The following is a 17440-nucleotide window of genomic DNA, read 5'->3' as shown; positions in this document are numbered from 1 at the left end:
CCTCGGGCCACGTGCTCGCAGGGCTCATTGCCTGATGCCTTTCCCACAGCAGTGTCTGCATTCAGAGCTTGCTTCCCCGTGTTTCCTCACCACACTGCACTGCTCTACCTTCTTCACCCGCCTCTCTCACAGTCCCTGCTGCCTTTACTTCCCTGGCCCGTGACTTCGGCCTTTTTCCTGTAAGTCATTCCCTCACAGATAAGCCTAATCGACTCATTTTTGTGTATCCAGAAATCCATTTTCATGGGGATGGAAAACCAATGTCTCCCATGCACCAAATGTATGCAACACACAAAGCAGGAGGCTCACTCCACATTCGGATGCAAGGACTGCTCCCCACGCAGACGTCTGGCCTGGCAGTTCGCAGATGAGTCGGCTGTCACCTAACTCTGGTCCCCTTACAGAACACCCGTCCCTTCTCTCCGGTTGTTCGAAAGATGCTTGCGCCCATGTCTTTGGCAGTCTGAAGTTCCACCGTGATGTCCTAGCGTGCTTCCTCACACTGAAGTTTCAAGCCTTAAAATGATTCTGGAAAATTCTTAGCCAGTATCTCAGTGCGGCTTGCCTCCCCCTCTTCCACGCTGCTGTCCTTTCTAGAACTCGTCTTCCCTTTGGCCTGCTCACCCTCCATGTTTCTCTGATGCTCACCCTGTTCTCCACCGCTCTGTGCGGCCGGCTGGACAATGCCCAGCTCCCTGGCTCTCCTTACAGCTGGTTTCGTCCGCAGTTTGAGCTGGTCACTGTGTTTCTTATTTCAATGACTTGCCTTTTGTTCCCTACAGTTATTTTTTTCACCGTGTTCTGTTCTTTCTTTGTTGTTCATATGCCCTCTTTTACCTTTTCAAAGATCTCTTAAAACAGAGCAATTCTAAAAAACACAAAGATGCAGAGGGCTACATGCACCTGTATGCTTATTCACATCATTAGCTACAAGAGCCAAATTATGGCAAGAGTCCAAAAGTCCATGGACTGATGATTGCATAAAGAAGAAGTGGTGTGTACACAATGGAATATTACTCAGCCATAAAAAGAATGAAATCCTGCCGTTTGCGACAACACGAATGGAGCTAGACAGTGTTACGTGAAGTGAAATAAGTCAATCTGAGAAAGACAAATACCATACGATTTCACTCATATGTGGAGTTTAGGAAACAAAACAAAGAGAAAAAGAGATGAACCAAGAAACAGACTGTTAACTCCGGACAATACACTGCTGGTCCCCAGCGGGGAAGTGAGTGGGTGATGGGGAAACAGGTGACGGGGACGACGGAGTGATGAGCACTGGGTGATGTACGGAAGAACTGGATCATTCCATTGAACACCCGAAACTGTTACAACACCGTAGGTTAACTAACTGCAATTAGAATTAAAACACTTGATTAAACATGCATAATAAAAAACAGTAATTCTACAGTGTCTTTTACATTGTTCTGTGATCTTGGGTTTTTCAGGGCTACACCTCCTGTCTGTTATTCCCGCCGGCGCTCTATTAATAAGGGATGTTTCCCCATTTCTTGTGTGGTCTTTGTGTGGAACTCATTTTTCTAGGGCAGGTTTTTCTCGGGGACTCCCGTGCACCCCAAGCTGCTGGGCAAGAGCGTTTCCTTTATCTCCAGGAGGCAGCCCGAGGCTCTCACTGCTTCAGGACTAGTTTTGAGGTTAGGTTCTCAGCTTGGGGCGTCCTGGACTCAGTGGGGATATGACTGTGCCCAGTACACACGTACATGATACAGACTTGGGTCTTCCTTTGCCTCTGGAGCGACGTCTCTTCCTCACACCCAAGCGCCTTGGGCAAAGTGAGGTTTCCTCACTGCTTCCCGAAGGCCCGAAGGCCTCTCAGAGGGCAACTCTTCAGTATCAAGGTTTCGTGCAGGCTCTCAGAGGTTCCCAGGGACCCAAAGCCGTGTCTCCTGTCCCGTGCAAGCAGTTAAATCCTGGTCCCATGTGCACCAGCTCCACGGGCCCCTGTATGATCAACTCCTAAGACGGCCATACTTCGATTTGAAATTTAGACGAGCCACTCTACCCAACACGTCTCTGTGTCGAAAATAAAGGGTGGAAGTGGGCTGGACAGAGGATTCAAATCAGCGGCATCTGTGAAGCTGCTGGAATTAGAGCAAAAATGAGAGAATCCGTCCTTGTACTAACGAGAGGCCAAGAGGAGTAGAAATGGACAAATTTAAAAGATAATCAAAATAGAACTAATATGTCTGAAGGAAGAATAGACAAAGAACATATTTTAGAAATGCCCATTCTTTTTTCCCATCATGGACAAGAGATTGATTGATTGATTGATTACAAGGAGGTGAGCCTGAATGACGGTCCCGGTGTGCCATCAGTAAATGCCTTCCTCCACTTATGTTTTTAAATTGAAGGACCATCGACGTATCAGTTTCAGCATGTTAGCAACATGACGCCTGGACAATTGCATACATTGCGAAATGCTCACCAAGGTAAGTGGAGTCGCCATCTGTCACCACCCAAAGTGATGACAGTGTCATTGACTGCGTTCCCTCTGCTGTACTTTCCAACCCCATGACTTCTTTGTCTCATAACTGGACGTTTGTACCTCTTGATCCCCATACCTACTTCACTTCCCCCTTTCCCCGGCGACCCCAGTCTGTTCTCTGAGGTCGTGAGTCAGTTTCTGTTTTTGTTGTAGGTGTTTGTGTGTTTGCTCATGGGCTTTGATTTTTAGATTCCACATACGAGTGAAATCCTATGATGTTTGTCTTTCTCTGGCTTATTTCACTTAGAATAATACCCTCTAGGTTCATCTATGTTGCCACAAATGGCAAGATTTCATTCTTTTTTATGGTTAAGTAATATTCCATATATATATATATATCCATTTATCCACCGATAGACACTTGGATTGCCTCCCTATCTTGGCTATCTTCAATAATGCTGCGGTGAACACGAGGATGCATTTCCTGACAAATGGCCATTCTTAACGACGTGATGGGCTGGACTCCTCTTGTCAACCACAGAACTACATAGCCCACCTCTGAGCTCTTTGGAGAGCCCTGGCCCTTCTTTGGCCATATCCCATGGAAAGTGACTAACCTGTTTTGCCAAATCAATCTTACACAATCATTTTGGGGGGAAGGGTTATGCAAATAAAACATCATTAGGCTTGATCTGTGTAGAAAATTTCTGTTGCAACTGGATGTACCTCGTGAACTCAAGGGCAGACTCTACAACTTGACTTTGAAAGGGATACAACAGGTGATCTTGTCAATCACGTGAGGCTAGAAGCGGGGACTGCAGGTGGACCAGCTGAACGTCTTTCCCACTGAATTTTTATGATTGGTATCAACGAAGCGAGACAAATACTCGGGGGATAGAGAAGCTTGATTCAAGTAGGTTTGCATTCTGGAAAGAAGACAGAACACAATACCCTTTTTCTTGCTACCTCAACTCCTCCCCGCTTTTTATTTAAACGCAGGAAAGTTTATCAAACCCCGGCATATTCTCAAGACTGACTCCACTTTTCTCCCTTTGTCTCGTTGATCCCTCTTTTTTACTTGCCTCTTGATTTAGCGACTCCCCTAGAACCGTGCCTCCACCCTCCTCTCCCTCCCCTCTTCCCTACCTCCTTCACTTGCTCTATAACTCAAGTGTTTTCCTGGTATCCAGACCCCCAAATCCACACTCAGCCCAGCTCACTCCCTGGGCAGGAGCCTGGTTCCTCCGCCTGAGGCACAGCGCCACCTAGTGGCCGCCTGCGTGCCCCGCCCTGCACAGCAGGGCTCACCCGAAGCATCCTCCTTGGGCTTCTGGCCTCCTCCTCCCTCACCTGGTCCTACTCCAGGTAAGCTTCCTAAGGCCAGGAGCATTTTCTCTGACCTCCCTTCACACCACCTCCAGGGAGCCTGTCTCCTCTGCACCTTCCTACCCCCAGGGAGACAGCGCAGACCCTTGAGAGCCAGAGCCTGGCTCTTTCAACAGCCTCTCCGTGGGCTTGCCTGCCTCTGGTCTCCTGCCAGCCCACTTCACCTGACACCCTGCTTCCTGCATCACCTGCGAACCCTGGGCATAGCTGGTCCTTCCCAAATTATAAAAGCCTCCAAAGATTCCCACTGCCCCCTCGATAAAATCCGCGTGCATTGTCTTGCATAATGCTGGTGTCGGTAGACTTGTCCTAGGCAGGGCCAGAGAGTGAATATGGCAAACTTTGCAGGCCCCAGGCCCTCTATCGCAACTACACAGGACCGCCGTCCCAGGCACGAACACAGCTTCACACCGGCAGGTAAGTGAGCCGTGCACACGGCTCTGGCCTCCTATAGCTTTTCTATGGATCCTGAATTTTGAATTTCATGCAGTTTTCACTTGCCACAAAAGAATCAAAAATTCCCTTGACTTTTTTTTAGCCATTTAGAAGCATGGAAACCATTCTTCATTTGTGGGAGGTAGGAAGATAGGCAGCAGGCCGAATTTGGCTGGAGCTCGCCAGCCCTGCCCCAAACAAGTGAGGTTCTTAAAGGGGCTCAGGCTCCCAGCACAGGTACAGAAACTGACCTGGCAGAGAAGGGTGGGGATCCTGTGAAACCGCCTCTCCCAAGCATCCCGTGTGTAACCCAGTGTCTGGCCCGCGGGGGCTGCCCTCGGCCTGGGGACTGCCTGCCGCTGAATTTCTCCCCCTGGTTGAAATTTGGGGATGTCCAACACTCCCAAAGTGACTCTGGGGGGCAGTTGGGATGGGGAGAAAACTCTGGCCCTCCAGGATAGGGAGACGGGAAGGGCTCTCAGGAGATTTCCGTCTCAGGAGGCAGCTCTGCTCCCCAGGCCCCTTACCCTCAGGATGGCCGGGGCTTCTCCTGGCCCCAAGAGCTGGTGGACTGTGAGCTCTTCGAAAGAGAGATCACATCTGATCATTCTCTCTTTTCCTAGAGCCGAGAGCACAGTAGGCTCACAGGGAATGTTTCTCAAGCGCATTAGAAGCACAGGGCCTGGTTTCCCTGGGGTTGTGGGTCAGGGAGGGCAGGAGGGAAGGAAGGGGGTGGCAGGGGCCCCAGCAACAGGGAGGGCCCCTTGGAAAGGAAAGGAAAGGAAAGGAAAGGAAAGGAAAGGAAAGGAAAGGAAAGGAAAGGAAAGGAAGGAAAGGAAGCAGAGCGTCTTTCGCAGGCTGGCTACGGGACCTGGACTGAGGGCACACACCTCCAGAAAGTGACAGTCACCAAGGCAGTGGCGGGGACAGGGGCTGCGGACCCCAGAACCCACGCAAGCTGAATTCTGAAGGCTGAAGACAAATTTTGCTTTCCACTCTTTTCTATGGCTTAGAGATTCTGTCTGAATCCTCAAACCTCAGCCAGGGAGACGCGGGAGACCTACCTTCCTGCAGCCTTCCATCGGCCGCCGCCGCTCCCCCCGCAAAGATGGTTTTGACGTAAATTCCAATGGGGCCATAAATGCTGTCCTTTCCCCCAACGATGCTGAAGCCCAGGCCCTGGGGACAGAAGAGGAGAGGGAGCATTAGGAGTGTTCCACGCTATTCCCTGCGCTGACATTTGCCGAGGGCCTGTCCCAACCCCCAGCCAAGGACCCAGGGAGGGGACAGGTGCCCTTGGTCTCACACAACTCCGGACTTCACAAAAGAATGGGGAAAACCCGGCAGCTGGAATCACCAGCTCTACCTCGTCCCTTCCCTGACTAGGACAGCTCCTCAGCAGCTCGTGTCCATCCAGCAGTTTCTGTTGGCCACGGCCCTTGCTTACCTTGGCCTGGCCCTTCATCAGCACGATGTTGGAGATGACGGATGCCTGCAGGCCTCCTGAGGGCTGCACGAGCTGAGCTGTGCTGAGCGACCGTGTGGGTCTCGAGGTGCCCTGCAGGAGGGAAGCGGGGCGGGGAGGGTTGAGCCGACGGGACAGCAGCACACACCTTGCAGGGCAGGGGAGGGACCAGACCCCCTCTCCAGGGGGCCCACGGCCCTCATGTGGTTGATGAGGCACGATGGGAGTCTGGTGGAGAGGGGCTGTGTTTCGTGGTCTGGGTGGTTTCAGCCTTGCTGAGTCCTAGCTCCCTGCAGACCAGCAGCTGGCAGCCCCCCGAGGCCCATCCAGACAGCAGGTGCAGAGCACATCACAGACCACTCTGCCCCGGAACAATGAGTCCTACGGCCAAAGTCTCAAACAGAGGCGGGGTCCCCAGCCGCCAAGAATGTCCTCGGCAACCTGTGTCCGATTCAAGACACACATATTGAGAGCCCTCCTTGTGCCGGGCACGGGGTGGTGGGCAAGGCACCTGAAGATTTTAAAACACAGAGCATAAATCCCAGGGGAGGCAGACAGGTGACTTGTACAGGAGGATCAGAATGCGCTGGGAGACATACACCCTGTGTGCCACAGAATCCACTCGGGCGGGGGACAATAGAGCTCGGACTATGGGTCAGAGCTGAGACTCGAGTCCCACTGCCTGGGTTCTTTTCCTGGCTCTGCCAAGTATCAGCTGGTGACCTTGAGGAAGTAACTTAACCATTCTGTGCCTGTTTCCTCTGATGTAAAATCATCTGCCACTTTGAAAGTCATCTTTCTTCTAACCCTGGGACCCCAATGTTCCCAGTTTGCAAGTGAAAGCCATAGTAAGTCCACCAAGGGAAGGGAAGAGAGAAAAGAAACTTGCAGGCATCTACTGGTCTACCGAGTACCATGCAGGGAGAATCAAACATCACTTGCCTACAGAGCCCGCCCTTGGAGCGTTCATGCTCTGTTGGGGTGAGGGCTGTAAGAGGACAGGTGCCTAGGATGGGCACTGGGAAAAGTGTAAGGCCCATGCAGCTGGCAGGTCAGGAGCGCTCCCAGCAGAGGCAGTGTTAGGCAGGTGTCTGAAGGACGGGGTAGGCTTTCCAGAGCTAGAGAGGAGACAAAGAGGGACAAGGTGCTACAGACAAGGGTGCTGGGTGGTGCTGCTGGCAGCTTGAGGGGCTCAGCGTGCACTGCCGGGTCTTAAGAAAGTAGCAGGAGGTGGCTGGGGACACCGTGCTTCATGTCTGCTGAGCCCCCGACCTGCCTGCTGATGCCCACGGTGGGAAGGACGTGCAGTGTGCAGAGCACAGGGCTGGGCTCAAATTCTGCCTGGTCCCTTAGGTTTTAAGATGTGTGAACTCAGCCAGCCACTCACCTGGCCAAGCTGCTGTTTCCTCACTGAAAAATGGGGCAAATAGTACATTCGTTTCTGCATTTATGAATTAAAGGCAATATGTGTAAAGCATGTCACCATAGCACAGGGTTAAAAGCCCAAGTTTCAGAGCCTGAAGGTCTGGCTTCAAGCTCAGGGCTGTCTGCCACTAGCAGTGTGAACGTGCATGCATTCCCTCACCTGTCCCAGCCCCGGTTCATTGGCTACCTCCTAGCGTTGGGGTGCAGGTGGAATAAAGCCAGAGTTCAGGGTCCGCTCACAGGGAATGTTCACTGCACATCAGCTCCTAAGAGCACAGACATGACACCAGCCACACGCAGGGGTGCTCAACGGTGACCATCCCCAGTGGGGTTCTCTCTTTGTCCGGAGCTGCCCGCACCCACTAGCCAGGCCCCCTCGGCCACTGCTAAGTCCAGGCCCCTCCTCGCTCCCCTTCTCCCCTCCATTCTTACCGTAGCCCTTCCTGCTGGACAGTCCAGCTGTTGAGAGAGAGACTTCCGGCTACTGCAGAGGGAGTAGGGCTGCCTGTCTGTGCAAGCCGCAGATTTCTTGATCGTCGGGAAATCGATTTCTCCTGTGCAGTAGGGATTAACACCTGAAGCAGGAGAGGAGAAAAGGAAGAAGTCGTGTGTGCTCTCAACACCAAAGGTCCGCTGAGAACACCCTCAGAGCCACCCCAAAGCCACGGGTAGGCACAGGGGCAGCCGCCCAGGCCGCTCCGGCTCTGCCTCTGCCCCCCACCCCCCTGCCACGAGGCAGCCCGAGGGCGGTTCCCATTCCCACTACAGAGCTGGGATCAGCAAGGACCCAGGCCCTGGGTCCAGACAGAGTGGGTCCCCGAAGCACCGACTGGTCTGAAAATAGCTTCTGGACCTGTTTCAGCTGCAAGGAAATAGATCAAGATTACCATCGCGAGTTGGGGGGAGCCAAAACCAGTTAAGCATAAAGCATTGACTGAGTTCACTGAGAGTGTGGTCACGAAAGCTGGTGCAAAGGCCCAAGTAACTTTTGAAAGGGAAACTGTATGTTGTGATGATTGTACAATAGTGATACGACTTTGTAACGTACAGTGAAGTTGAATGACGGAATGGAAAAATTAACAGGGAAAGAGGCGAGGAACATAGAACACCGTTTTCCAAAGCAGGGGGGCAACTTGGAAAATAGAGTCTCGGGTATTCCTTAGTTAATGAAACCCAACTGATTAATTAATTAGCATCATGTAAAGGAAACCAGAAGTAGGGATAAAAACTGGATAAACAGTCCAAATCCCAGTAAAAATGAGGCACACACACAGAGCAAGACGCAGGGAACAAACAAGTGACGAGGGACCATAATAGCAAAGTATAAAAAGCAGAAAAGTTAAAGCAAATATTCTTTGTAAAACGAACACCAATGGCCTGAGCCTCTCTCCTTAATGAGATGGCCACATTTGCTTTCGAGATCTAACAGCACATTGTTTGCAAGAGATAAAACAAGCAAAAAGTGTGCAAGGAAAGGCGGGCAGAAACTGACTCGCGATCGGCCGTGCTGGCCCCAACTTAAAAACACGTTTAGACTCTTGCTTCACACCAAACAGCAAACATAATGACAGATAGAGTAGGCTTTTTTTTTTTTAAAGGCAGATCGTTTAAAAATCAGAAGGAAATATATCCAAATATTTAATCATTCTCTGGATGTGGAAGAGACTTCAACATTATTAGCAAGGAAAAAAAATCTACAGACTTGATTACAGAAATATATTCTCATCTGTATGTTAAAAAATACTTAAAAACAACTGAAGAAAGTATGTCCCACAAATATGACAGCCAAATATTAATGTAACTAGGAGCCTTTTTATAAATTAATGCTCAAACTGATCACCCTGAGAGAAAAACTGGTGGGTTCCCCAAAAAGGGAAAGGAACAAATGAAGGAATGTTTAAGGTCAGCTATGTGGAGAGGCTGGTTTTTGGGGGCAGAGAGCTGGTCAGGTGCGACCACGAGGCCCCTGAGAGGAATGAATGGCAGTCCGGGTGCAAAGTGTGGACACGTTTAAGAAAATAGGGAAGCCATCTAGGTACCCAGGAACTGGTAAGAACTGGAAGCTGGTGTCATTCCAGGACCAAGGGGAAAGGGAAAGGGACAGCCTTCCCAGAGCCCAGTGGGTGCTGGGTCCATGGGCAGGCCACCCTGACCTGATGTCTGGTCCCAGCCAGACACGGCCTGCCAGGACCACAGCACGGGGGCACAGGGAATGGGGAAGAAATACTCCAGCAGCTTCTCCTCCACCCTCCAGTCTCCTGGGAGGGCCAGGGGGCCAGGGGCTGGGGACCCGGGGGCCGGAGTCCACTCGGTGCCCAGGGCACAAGCAAGGCTGGCTTCGTGGGCATGTGCCCTGTGAAGTCACAGAGAGCCCCACACTTAGAGGGACTTCGGCTTGGGTTTTAATGCCCCATCGCCTCCATTTTGAAATTCTTAATATTTGAACAAGGTTCCCATGTTTTCATCTCACACAGATCCCCGCCACTTGTGTCGCCGGTCCTGAGTGAGAAGCAGACCAGAAAAAAGCAGAGGTGGGGGAAGAGGGGAACAGAGAAAGATCTGCAGCAAATACATATTGTTTAATTTTAATACGGTGCGGGCTGTGATTGAAGAAAGAGGCACGCGTACACATTACTGGAGTCTTAGCTGCTTAAATCTGGCGGCACGGTTCAAAATCTAAGGCGGACTTACCCTTGAAACTCCATTTCTAGGAAATTTTTCTAAAGGGGGAAATAAGCAAAAACTTATCATAAAAAAAAAAGAAAAAAGCCACTAGCAGTCCCCAAATGAGAAATGTGCTTGGCACACCATGGTGTAGAGGGTACACCCTGCAGCAGAGTAACAGGAGACGGGGTTGAAGGGACTTGCCCAAGGTCGCACGCATCCTTAATTCTGGAAGCAAGTGGGAGCTCCTAACCGTGCCCCCATCCACGGCCCCTCGTGGTTCCCCCAGAAAATCATCACAAACGTAAGCAAAAGTTCATGGACAAACTCAACAATGCTGATCATCTTAGTGAAAAGTGGAGAATAACTTCGCTATCCCTACTAGGAGTTGGTTGACGAGGTTGGGCACATTCATATAATGAAACACGAGGCACCCACTGATCATGGTGCTTACGGAGCAATTTCCAAGGACGGGAAGTCGTGCTGTGCGTGCGCGTGCGTGGACGTGTGCTCTGTGGGCAGGTAGAGGCACAGGAGGGGAGGAACGGAAAATGTTAACATGGATTATTGCTAATATCAGCATGTGGTGTGGTTTTAATCTTTTCATGCTTTTCTGCATTCCTCAAATTTCCTGACTTTGGACTAGGGCTATTCTCTTGGCAGCAACCAAGAATCCTGACATCCTCCAGCCTCCACTCCCATCTGGTGACAGATGAGGTGATGGAGACCTTGGGAGAGCCAGTGGCCTTCCTAAAATCAAGGAGCACGTCAGAAGACAGAGCAGGAGGAAAGCCCTCGCCTTTCCCCTGTGTCGGCTCTTCCAACATGGCACTGAGTCCAGCGACAGGCAGAGCTTCCGGAACCATAGGGAGCCCTCCAGCCGGCGGGGGACACACAGGCGCAATGACAAACGCCCCCAGAGAGGTGTGCAGACCGCAGCCATGTTTAATCCAGCTGGACCGGCAGAGACCCACCCTCCCCCAGACCCCCCGCATCACTGATGCTGCTGGCCTTCAGCGACACCGAGGCCCCGTTCCTGGGGACAGTTCCATGACAACTTACTGGTTGAATTGCTGCGTGTCCTTTGGTGACAGGCTTTGGGAAGCAGGAAGGTGCTACTTTGCGCTTCTGCTTTTCCAGACTTTTCTCGGGAAGAAGTTGTGGAAGCTTCCTGCAAAACATTTCCCACCTTTTATTCAGCACGTCAGTTAGAACAGAAAAAGGGGCATAGACAGCGGAGGTCTGGGCGCCGACCGCAGAAGTACTTGTCGGATTGTCTGTCTCCCCCAGTAAATCATACGCTCTATAAAGGCAGGGGTTTGGAATCACCGTCACCCATTAATCTACAGATAGAGTGCCGAATAACCATCCCAGCCGAGCCACGTCTGAGTCTTTGTCGGGCGCAGGGTAAGCAGGTGCGAACACGCCAGGCAGGACGTCGGTGCTGGAGCAGTGCTGTTCTAGGGGAGGAAAGCCCTCAATAAAGAATCAAACAAATACGAGTGATTGGTGATGACAGAGAAGGACCAAAGGGGGAAAGACCTTCCCTGAACGGGAAGCTGAGGACACGCATTTCAGAGAAGAGGTCAGGTCAGTTCCCCTGTTCTGTGCATAGAAGGCACTTAGAAACTTGTGTCGAATGAATGGTACGTGAATAGGTTTCTTAATATTGAACCATCCATGCATTCTTGGGAGTATTATGATTTGATTATCTTGCTGATTTCCATCTCTGAAGATTTAATTTAGGGCTTTAAAAGCCAACAGTCCCACGTTACACTTGGTTATGGTTCTCTTCGTCTTCTTTACCTTGCCATGGTGATCACATTTTCCTGGCTCCTTTTACAGACTAATAATCTGGAGCGCTTTCCCACGGCACTGAGTTTATAAAGCAGTGTGATAAGCAGTATACCTGGACTCATCTCTCCGTCAGAGTGAACAACGAAACAGAAAACATATGACTCGGGGATTTTAGGGACAGAGGATAGGAGGACAGAGGGACAGAGGTCAATAATGAGGATAATGGTATTAATTTTTTTACTTCTCTTCCTAGAACTGTTTTTATGTAACTTAATTACCCACAATGATCTTGACCTAATCCTTGAATTATGTTGGTTGCATTACTCACTACCATCATCCTTGAGTGTGTATGCATGCACGTGTGTGTGTGTGTGTGTTTTCTCTCAAGAAAGTTATGCAGATGGAAAGCTCACTGAATATTTGTATGTCTGGGAATGCTATTTTGTGGTTGTCACACTTAAATTATTTGCTGAGTGTAGAATCTTTGGGTATTTGTCATTGGACCTGGAAACTATTGTCGGTTCAAACGCTACCTGGGATTTAGTGTTCTGGGGGAGAGGTCTGTTAGGGGCACCTGCTGCCCTCTTCTAACTGATACGCCTGCCTTTCTTTGAAGCCAGCCTGTCGGCGCCTGGTTAATGTCATGCGTCCAGTGTGTGTGTGTGTGTGTGGACTTGAGCACCTGTCCCACTTCCCAGGGTGGAAGGAGGATCTATTCTTGCCTCTTACTTTGCACCCAAGAACCCCCCACCCTCCACTCTAGCCCCTGGCACTGTGAGCCGGCAGGTTCGGGGAGGGGAGAGGGGGTCTGCTGGCATCTGCCCCACTCACTTCCCGCATGGTCAGCGGCAGGCTAATTAGCCCTCCTCGATCCAAAGTCACCTGCACGGTGTCATGCATGAAGTTCTCAGGGGTTCCAGAATGTGGCTGACCTCTTTCCATGGCTTCTTGTTCTGACATGCGCTTTCCCTGTTAGTCTATACGGTCTTTGAATTCTGGTAGAAACTGGCTTTTTGGTAGGAATTCTAAGAGGCCGGGGAATTCATAGAACGTACTCTGGACCCATCTGGAGCCAGAAGTGCACTCCCAGCCCTTTTTACGTTCACAGTTGTATCTAGTTCTGACCCAAGAGGGTCCTCTAGGAAACCACATATCGCTTTCCTTTTATTTCTGGTACGTATCGGCGTTTAAAACCAGAGCTCGTCTTCCTAATACTCACTTTCCTTTTCAGCAGCAGGGGGTGCTGTATTAACCTGAACAAAACTCTCTGCAACCAGGCTCCCCGAGACTCGGCACAAGGACACAGAGCAGGAGTTTTACGGAAGGTGGTTTAGCTCATTTGAATTTCTGAGACTCTATATATCTAGGGTTTAGCATCATGACTAGCCCTTTGAATCAATTAGTTCATTCCATATAATATTCAAGTAAGGAGGGCACGCATTGCATGGTGCACTGGGTGTTATACACAACTAATGAATCATGGAACTTCACATCGGAAACCGGGGATGTACTGTATGGTGGCTAACATAATATAATAAAAAATCATAAAAAAAAACAACAAAAGATTCTTCTTAATTACAACAGGCCCTGAGGCCATGTCCTCTGATATTATTCCCACTTCATGCTCTCCAGGGACACCACGCAAGTAAATAATTATGTGTGAATTCAGTAGCTCTTTTGGGTTTGCTCAACACAGAGAAGCCTAGTAAAACAGCCAATATGTCTCCTCGTCTAAAGGGCAGCCTTATTTGCAAAGTATCTTTGAAATGTGGATTTTCCCCCAAATCTCTAATAAGATGAAGATAAATAAGTAAGCGAGGCACATACAAACATGAATCATCTTTAAAAATCACATTTATAAAGAATTTTTGTAATATACATATGCTTGTATTATCATGCTAGGTAAAAAAAAAAAAAAAAAAAAGGACTGGAAATAAATAACCCAAAATAGTAACACCCATCCCTTCCACGAATGTTTATCAAGCACTTACTATGCACGAGGCCCTATTCCAAGCCGTGAGGAAATGTCAGTAGACAGGGTCCTGCCCTTACGAGCTGGCAGAGCGTGTCTGTGACGGGGTTATGCATACGTATTTTTCTATTTCACAACCCCCTGTACGTTTCACATTTCCTACAGCAAGCACAGATGACTTTTACAATGAGACCAGAAACAAAATGCCATTTTACATGCATTTCAAGTGTCACATGAGTAACCTTAAGACAGTGTGTTGACTGTTCATTTTTTTTCCTGTCCATCCTCTTTATAAAGCTCCCCGTCAAAAACAAAACTTAGAAAAACAGCTCGGCAAGTAAAGCCAATTGATGGCAGAAGAATCCTAGGAATAGGAGACTTTTTTTTTCTTTCTGGTCCAGATTACCTGGAGAAGGTTAATGTCATGTTTGGAAGAGGGAAGCTTTCTTTCTTTTGGGGTGTCAGGGTTGGCTGTAGGAGACTTTCTCCAGAACCAGCCAGACGAACCCCCGGACCCTCTGCTCTCTTGCACCCCAGTGGTACAGCCTCTTCTGGTCGGGACGGGAGGAGCAACGACCTCACGGGGGTCGACTTAACAACCTCAAACAATTGCTTTCAGCGCTCCACACTTTTGAACGCAACGGACGGTTATGTCTAAAGATCTAAGGGGCCACCGTCCTCTCGGAGAGGATCACATGGTGGAAGTCGTTCTCAAGAACAAAATAGCTTTCCTTGGCTCCCAGGGGCTCCTGGTCACGCTTGGGCAAGATGTCCTGGGTGGAGTGGTTTCTCCTCAAAGGAGTCTCTGTGGGGTCCCCGTGAACCCCTGCACAGCACGGTGCCCTTGGCGGCGCACAGAACAGAGTTCTTCTGTTCCTGCTCCCTGGGTGGGGCAGCCCTAGAAGCTGAGGACGTGCCACTGAGGTCAGGGGCTAGCAGACACATTTCCAGACACGTTTTCCCTCGTTGCCATCAGAGACGGCAGCTGGGTAACGTGCCCATCGCTACACGGGTTGCAGTGTCCACGCTAGTCGGCCCGCTGGTGCCCGAGTGGGGAAGGAGGTGGGACGGCCAGGAAGTTCTTCTAGGGATGTTTCCCAACGTGAAGATCAGCTGTGTGGCTGCAAGGGCTAAGCTGCCAGCCCTCAAACATGGGCAGAGCCCAAGACTCCGGGGGAGCAAACCCAGAGTGAAGAGGCAGAGTCCCACAGGCAACGTTATTCTGGAGTCTGAAGTCCTCCCCAGGGGCTAGAAGGATCCATTGCTTTCTGGGGAATGCTCATTTTCTATGTAGATCCCTGACAGCCGGCAGAAGCTTCATGCTTCTGGGGTTAGCTCACTGCATTCCACTTACGTGGGAGTCTTTTCATCTTCTCTTTGAACGGAGACACCGCGGCAGTGCCAGGCTACGGGAACCGCGCAATAGCATCCAGCTGTCCTCTGAGTGGAGGCTCGCTTCGGGTGGTTGCGTGGATGAGGCAGCCCTGGCTCTGATGTGTCGGTCATGAGGATGAGCACGCAGGCCGGGCAGATGGGCTCCGAGATGGTCACACGGGAGCCGGGGCCACACACCTCCTGATATGGAGAGGAAGGGCGGGAACAGAAACCAGGAAAGCCTCTCAAGTCCTCCTTCCGCTGTGTGTGCTGCATGAAACCGGTCATCTTGTATTTCCACATTTCCAAATGTCCCAACACGTCCATTCTTGCTGGCTCTGCCCTCGTTCAGAGGATTCCTCTGACACTGGAACATTACAATGGCTTAGGGGCCTAGAGAGGGCTTTTTAAAATAATTTCTAACAAGATTGTATTTATTTATTTGAGAGAGTGAGCACAAGAGGGAGAGAGGGGCAGAGGGAAAAGCAGACTCCCCACTGAGCAGGGAGCCCGACGCGGGAATCGATCCCAGGACCCTGGGATCTGACCTGAGCTGAAGGCAGATGCTTAACTGACTGAGCCACCCAGGCACCCCTTAAAGAATATTTTGAACAAATGGTTCTGGGACGACTACACATCCACACGTCAAAGAACGAACTGGACCGCTTTCCTACAACAGACAAAAAAACTGGGTCATAGACCTACGTACTAGCTACAACTAAAACAATTCCTAGAAGAAAACACAGATCTTCATGACCTTGGGTTAGGAAAACACTTTTTAGATGCAACCCCAAAAGTACAAGAGACAAAAGAAAATGTGGAAATGGGCTTCCTCGAAATGACAAAATTTGTGCTTCAAAGGACACCGTCAAGGAAGTGAAAAGATAACCAGCCCGCAGAATTGCAGAGAATATTTGCAAGTCGTGTATCTGATGAAGGACTTGGGTCGAGACTATATGAAGAGCTCTTACAAGCCGATAATAGAAAGACCGATAGCCCGATAGTTCAGATGGACAAGGATCTGGCCAGGTATCTATCTTCCCAAAGAGGTTATACAGGAAGCCAAGCAGCACACGGAGACAGCAGCATCATTAGCCATGGAGAGAATGCACAGCAGAGCCACAGTGAGGAGGCCCTGGTCCAGATGGCGACTAGGGGACCCTGAACTCACCTGCCCCCAGACATGTGAAATCCACAGCCACACGTGGAACTACTTGTTCCAGGGGAAATACAAACATACTACAAACTGGCAGAGAGACCCCTTTACATCAGCAAATGAGAGAGAGGGGAGGGGATGGCAGGCAATTCTGAAGCACAGTATCGTAACCCCACCCCTGATGGGGTGGCCCACCCGCAGGAGGGGACTCGAAGCTGGGAGCTCCCCCCTGAGGAGTGAGAACTTTGCAGCCCACATCGGGCACCCCAACTTTTAGGGCTCCTGAGAAATGAACCCTCAAAACACTGGGCTTTGAAGACCCCTGGGGCTCATGTCCCCTGGAAGCCTGGGGTGGCAGCGAGCTGAGGCCGGCGTGGCTCCGAACGGGCCGGCGTGTGATCCCCGCCCCCGGGCCCAGACGGGAAGCAGCCCTGTGCGAAGTGCCAACTTTATGTGAAAGAGACTCATTTGATCATTTTAAAGCATTGGTGTGAGGGGCGGGGGGCTGCAGGGGGTCCTCTCGGGACAGAACCGGTGGGCACCCTCTTCCTGCCACCCCTCCGCCGGGGTAAAGCCAGTGGGTCATGTCTTTCCCTCTTCATTCTCTTGTCTCTCTTTTCTTTTCCTTCTTTTTTCTTTTCTTCTCCTTTTTCTTTTTTGGTGAGTGCCAGCTTTGTGCCCCTCTCTGCTGGACTCCAGGGCACCAGCATCTCCCACAGGGAAGCTTCTACCCACGTCTGATGTGCTGGGTTTTTGTTTTTTTAAGATTTTATTTATTTGACAGAGAGAGAGACAGCCAGCGAGAGAGGGAACACGAGCAGGAGGAGTGGGAGAGGAAGAAGCAGGCTCATAGCGGAGGAGCCTGATGTGGGGCTCGATCCCATAACGCCGGGATCACGCCCTGAGCCGAAGGCAGACGCTTAACCGCTGTGCCACCCAGGCGCCCCTGATGTGCTGGTCTTTACATCCGGGTCTGGTGACCCCTTTTCTGCAGCTGCCCCCAGGGGACACCGTTTGACCGCCTGACTCTGGAGGCTGGGGTGCCTGTGTTCCTCAGTCCCCTGGGACTACAAGAGTTGGACAGTCCTTGGCATGCTGCCACCCCCAGGGCTATGCACAGCTGTCAGGCTGAGCCCCCCGCCCCCGCTCCAGCCTTTCTGAGAAACAGGCTTACTTGCCCGTCCTGGAGCTTCAGGCTCAGGAGCAGGCTGGGGGGGTAGGCTGGGGGGCAGGCTGGGGGCAGGCTTGGGGCAGGCTGGGGGGCAGGCTTGGGGCAGGCTGGGGGCAGGCTTGGGGGGCAGGCTTGGGGGGCAGGCT

General features: G+C 50.9%; 1 protein-coding gene across 1 annotated transcript in view; it reads right to left on the bottom strand.

The window, feature by feature from the left end:
- Positions 1–17440, bottom strand: part of IL16 (interleukin 16) — a 71265-nt gene that overhangs the window by 27724 nt on the left and 26101 nt on the right. The window contains exons 2-5 of the mRNA XM_034667798.1: positions 10887–10995; positions 7593–7735; positions 5718–5828; positions 5335–5449 (exon numbers count right to left, since the gene is read on the bottom strand). Coding sequence (XP_034523689.1) covers positions 5335–5449; positions 5718–5828; positions 7593–7735; positions 10887–10995 — 478 coding nt within the window. The remainder of the gene's footprint in view (positions 1–5334; positions 5450–5717; positions 5829–7592; positions 7736–10886; positions 10996–17440) is intronic.

The sequence above is a fragment of the Ailuropoda melanoleuca genome, chromosome 9 (genome assembly GCF_002007445.2).
Source record: "Ailuropoda melanoleuca isolate Jingjing chromosome 9, ASM200744v2, whole genome shotgun sequence".
Taxonomy (NCBI): Eukaryota; Metazoa; Chordata; class Mammalia; order Carnivora; family Ursidae; genus Ailuropoda; species Ailuropoda melanoleuca.
Note: the sequence above shows the minus strand (reverse complement) of the source record. Positions and strands in the feature narration are given on the sequence as shown.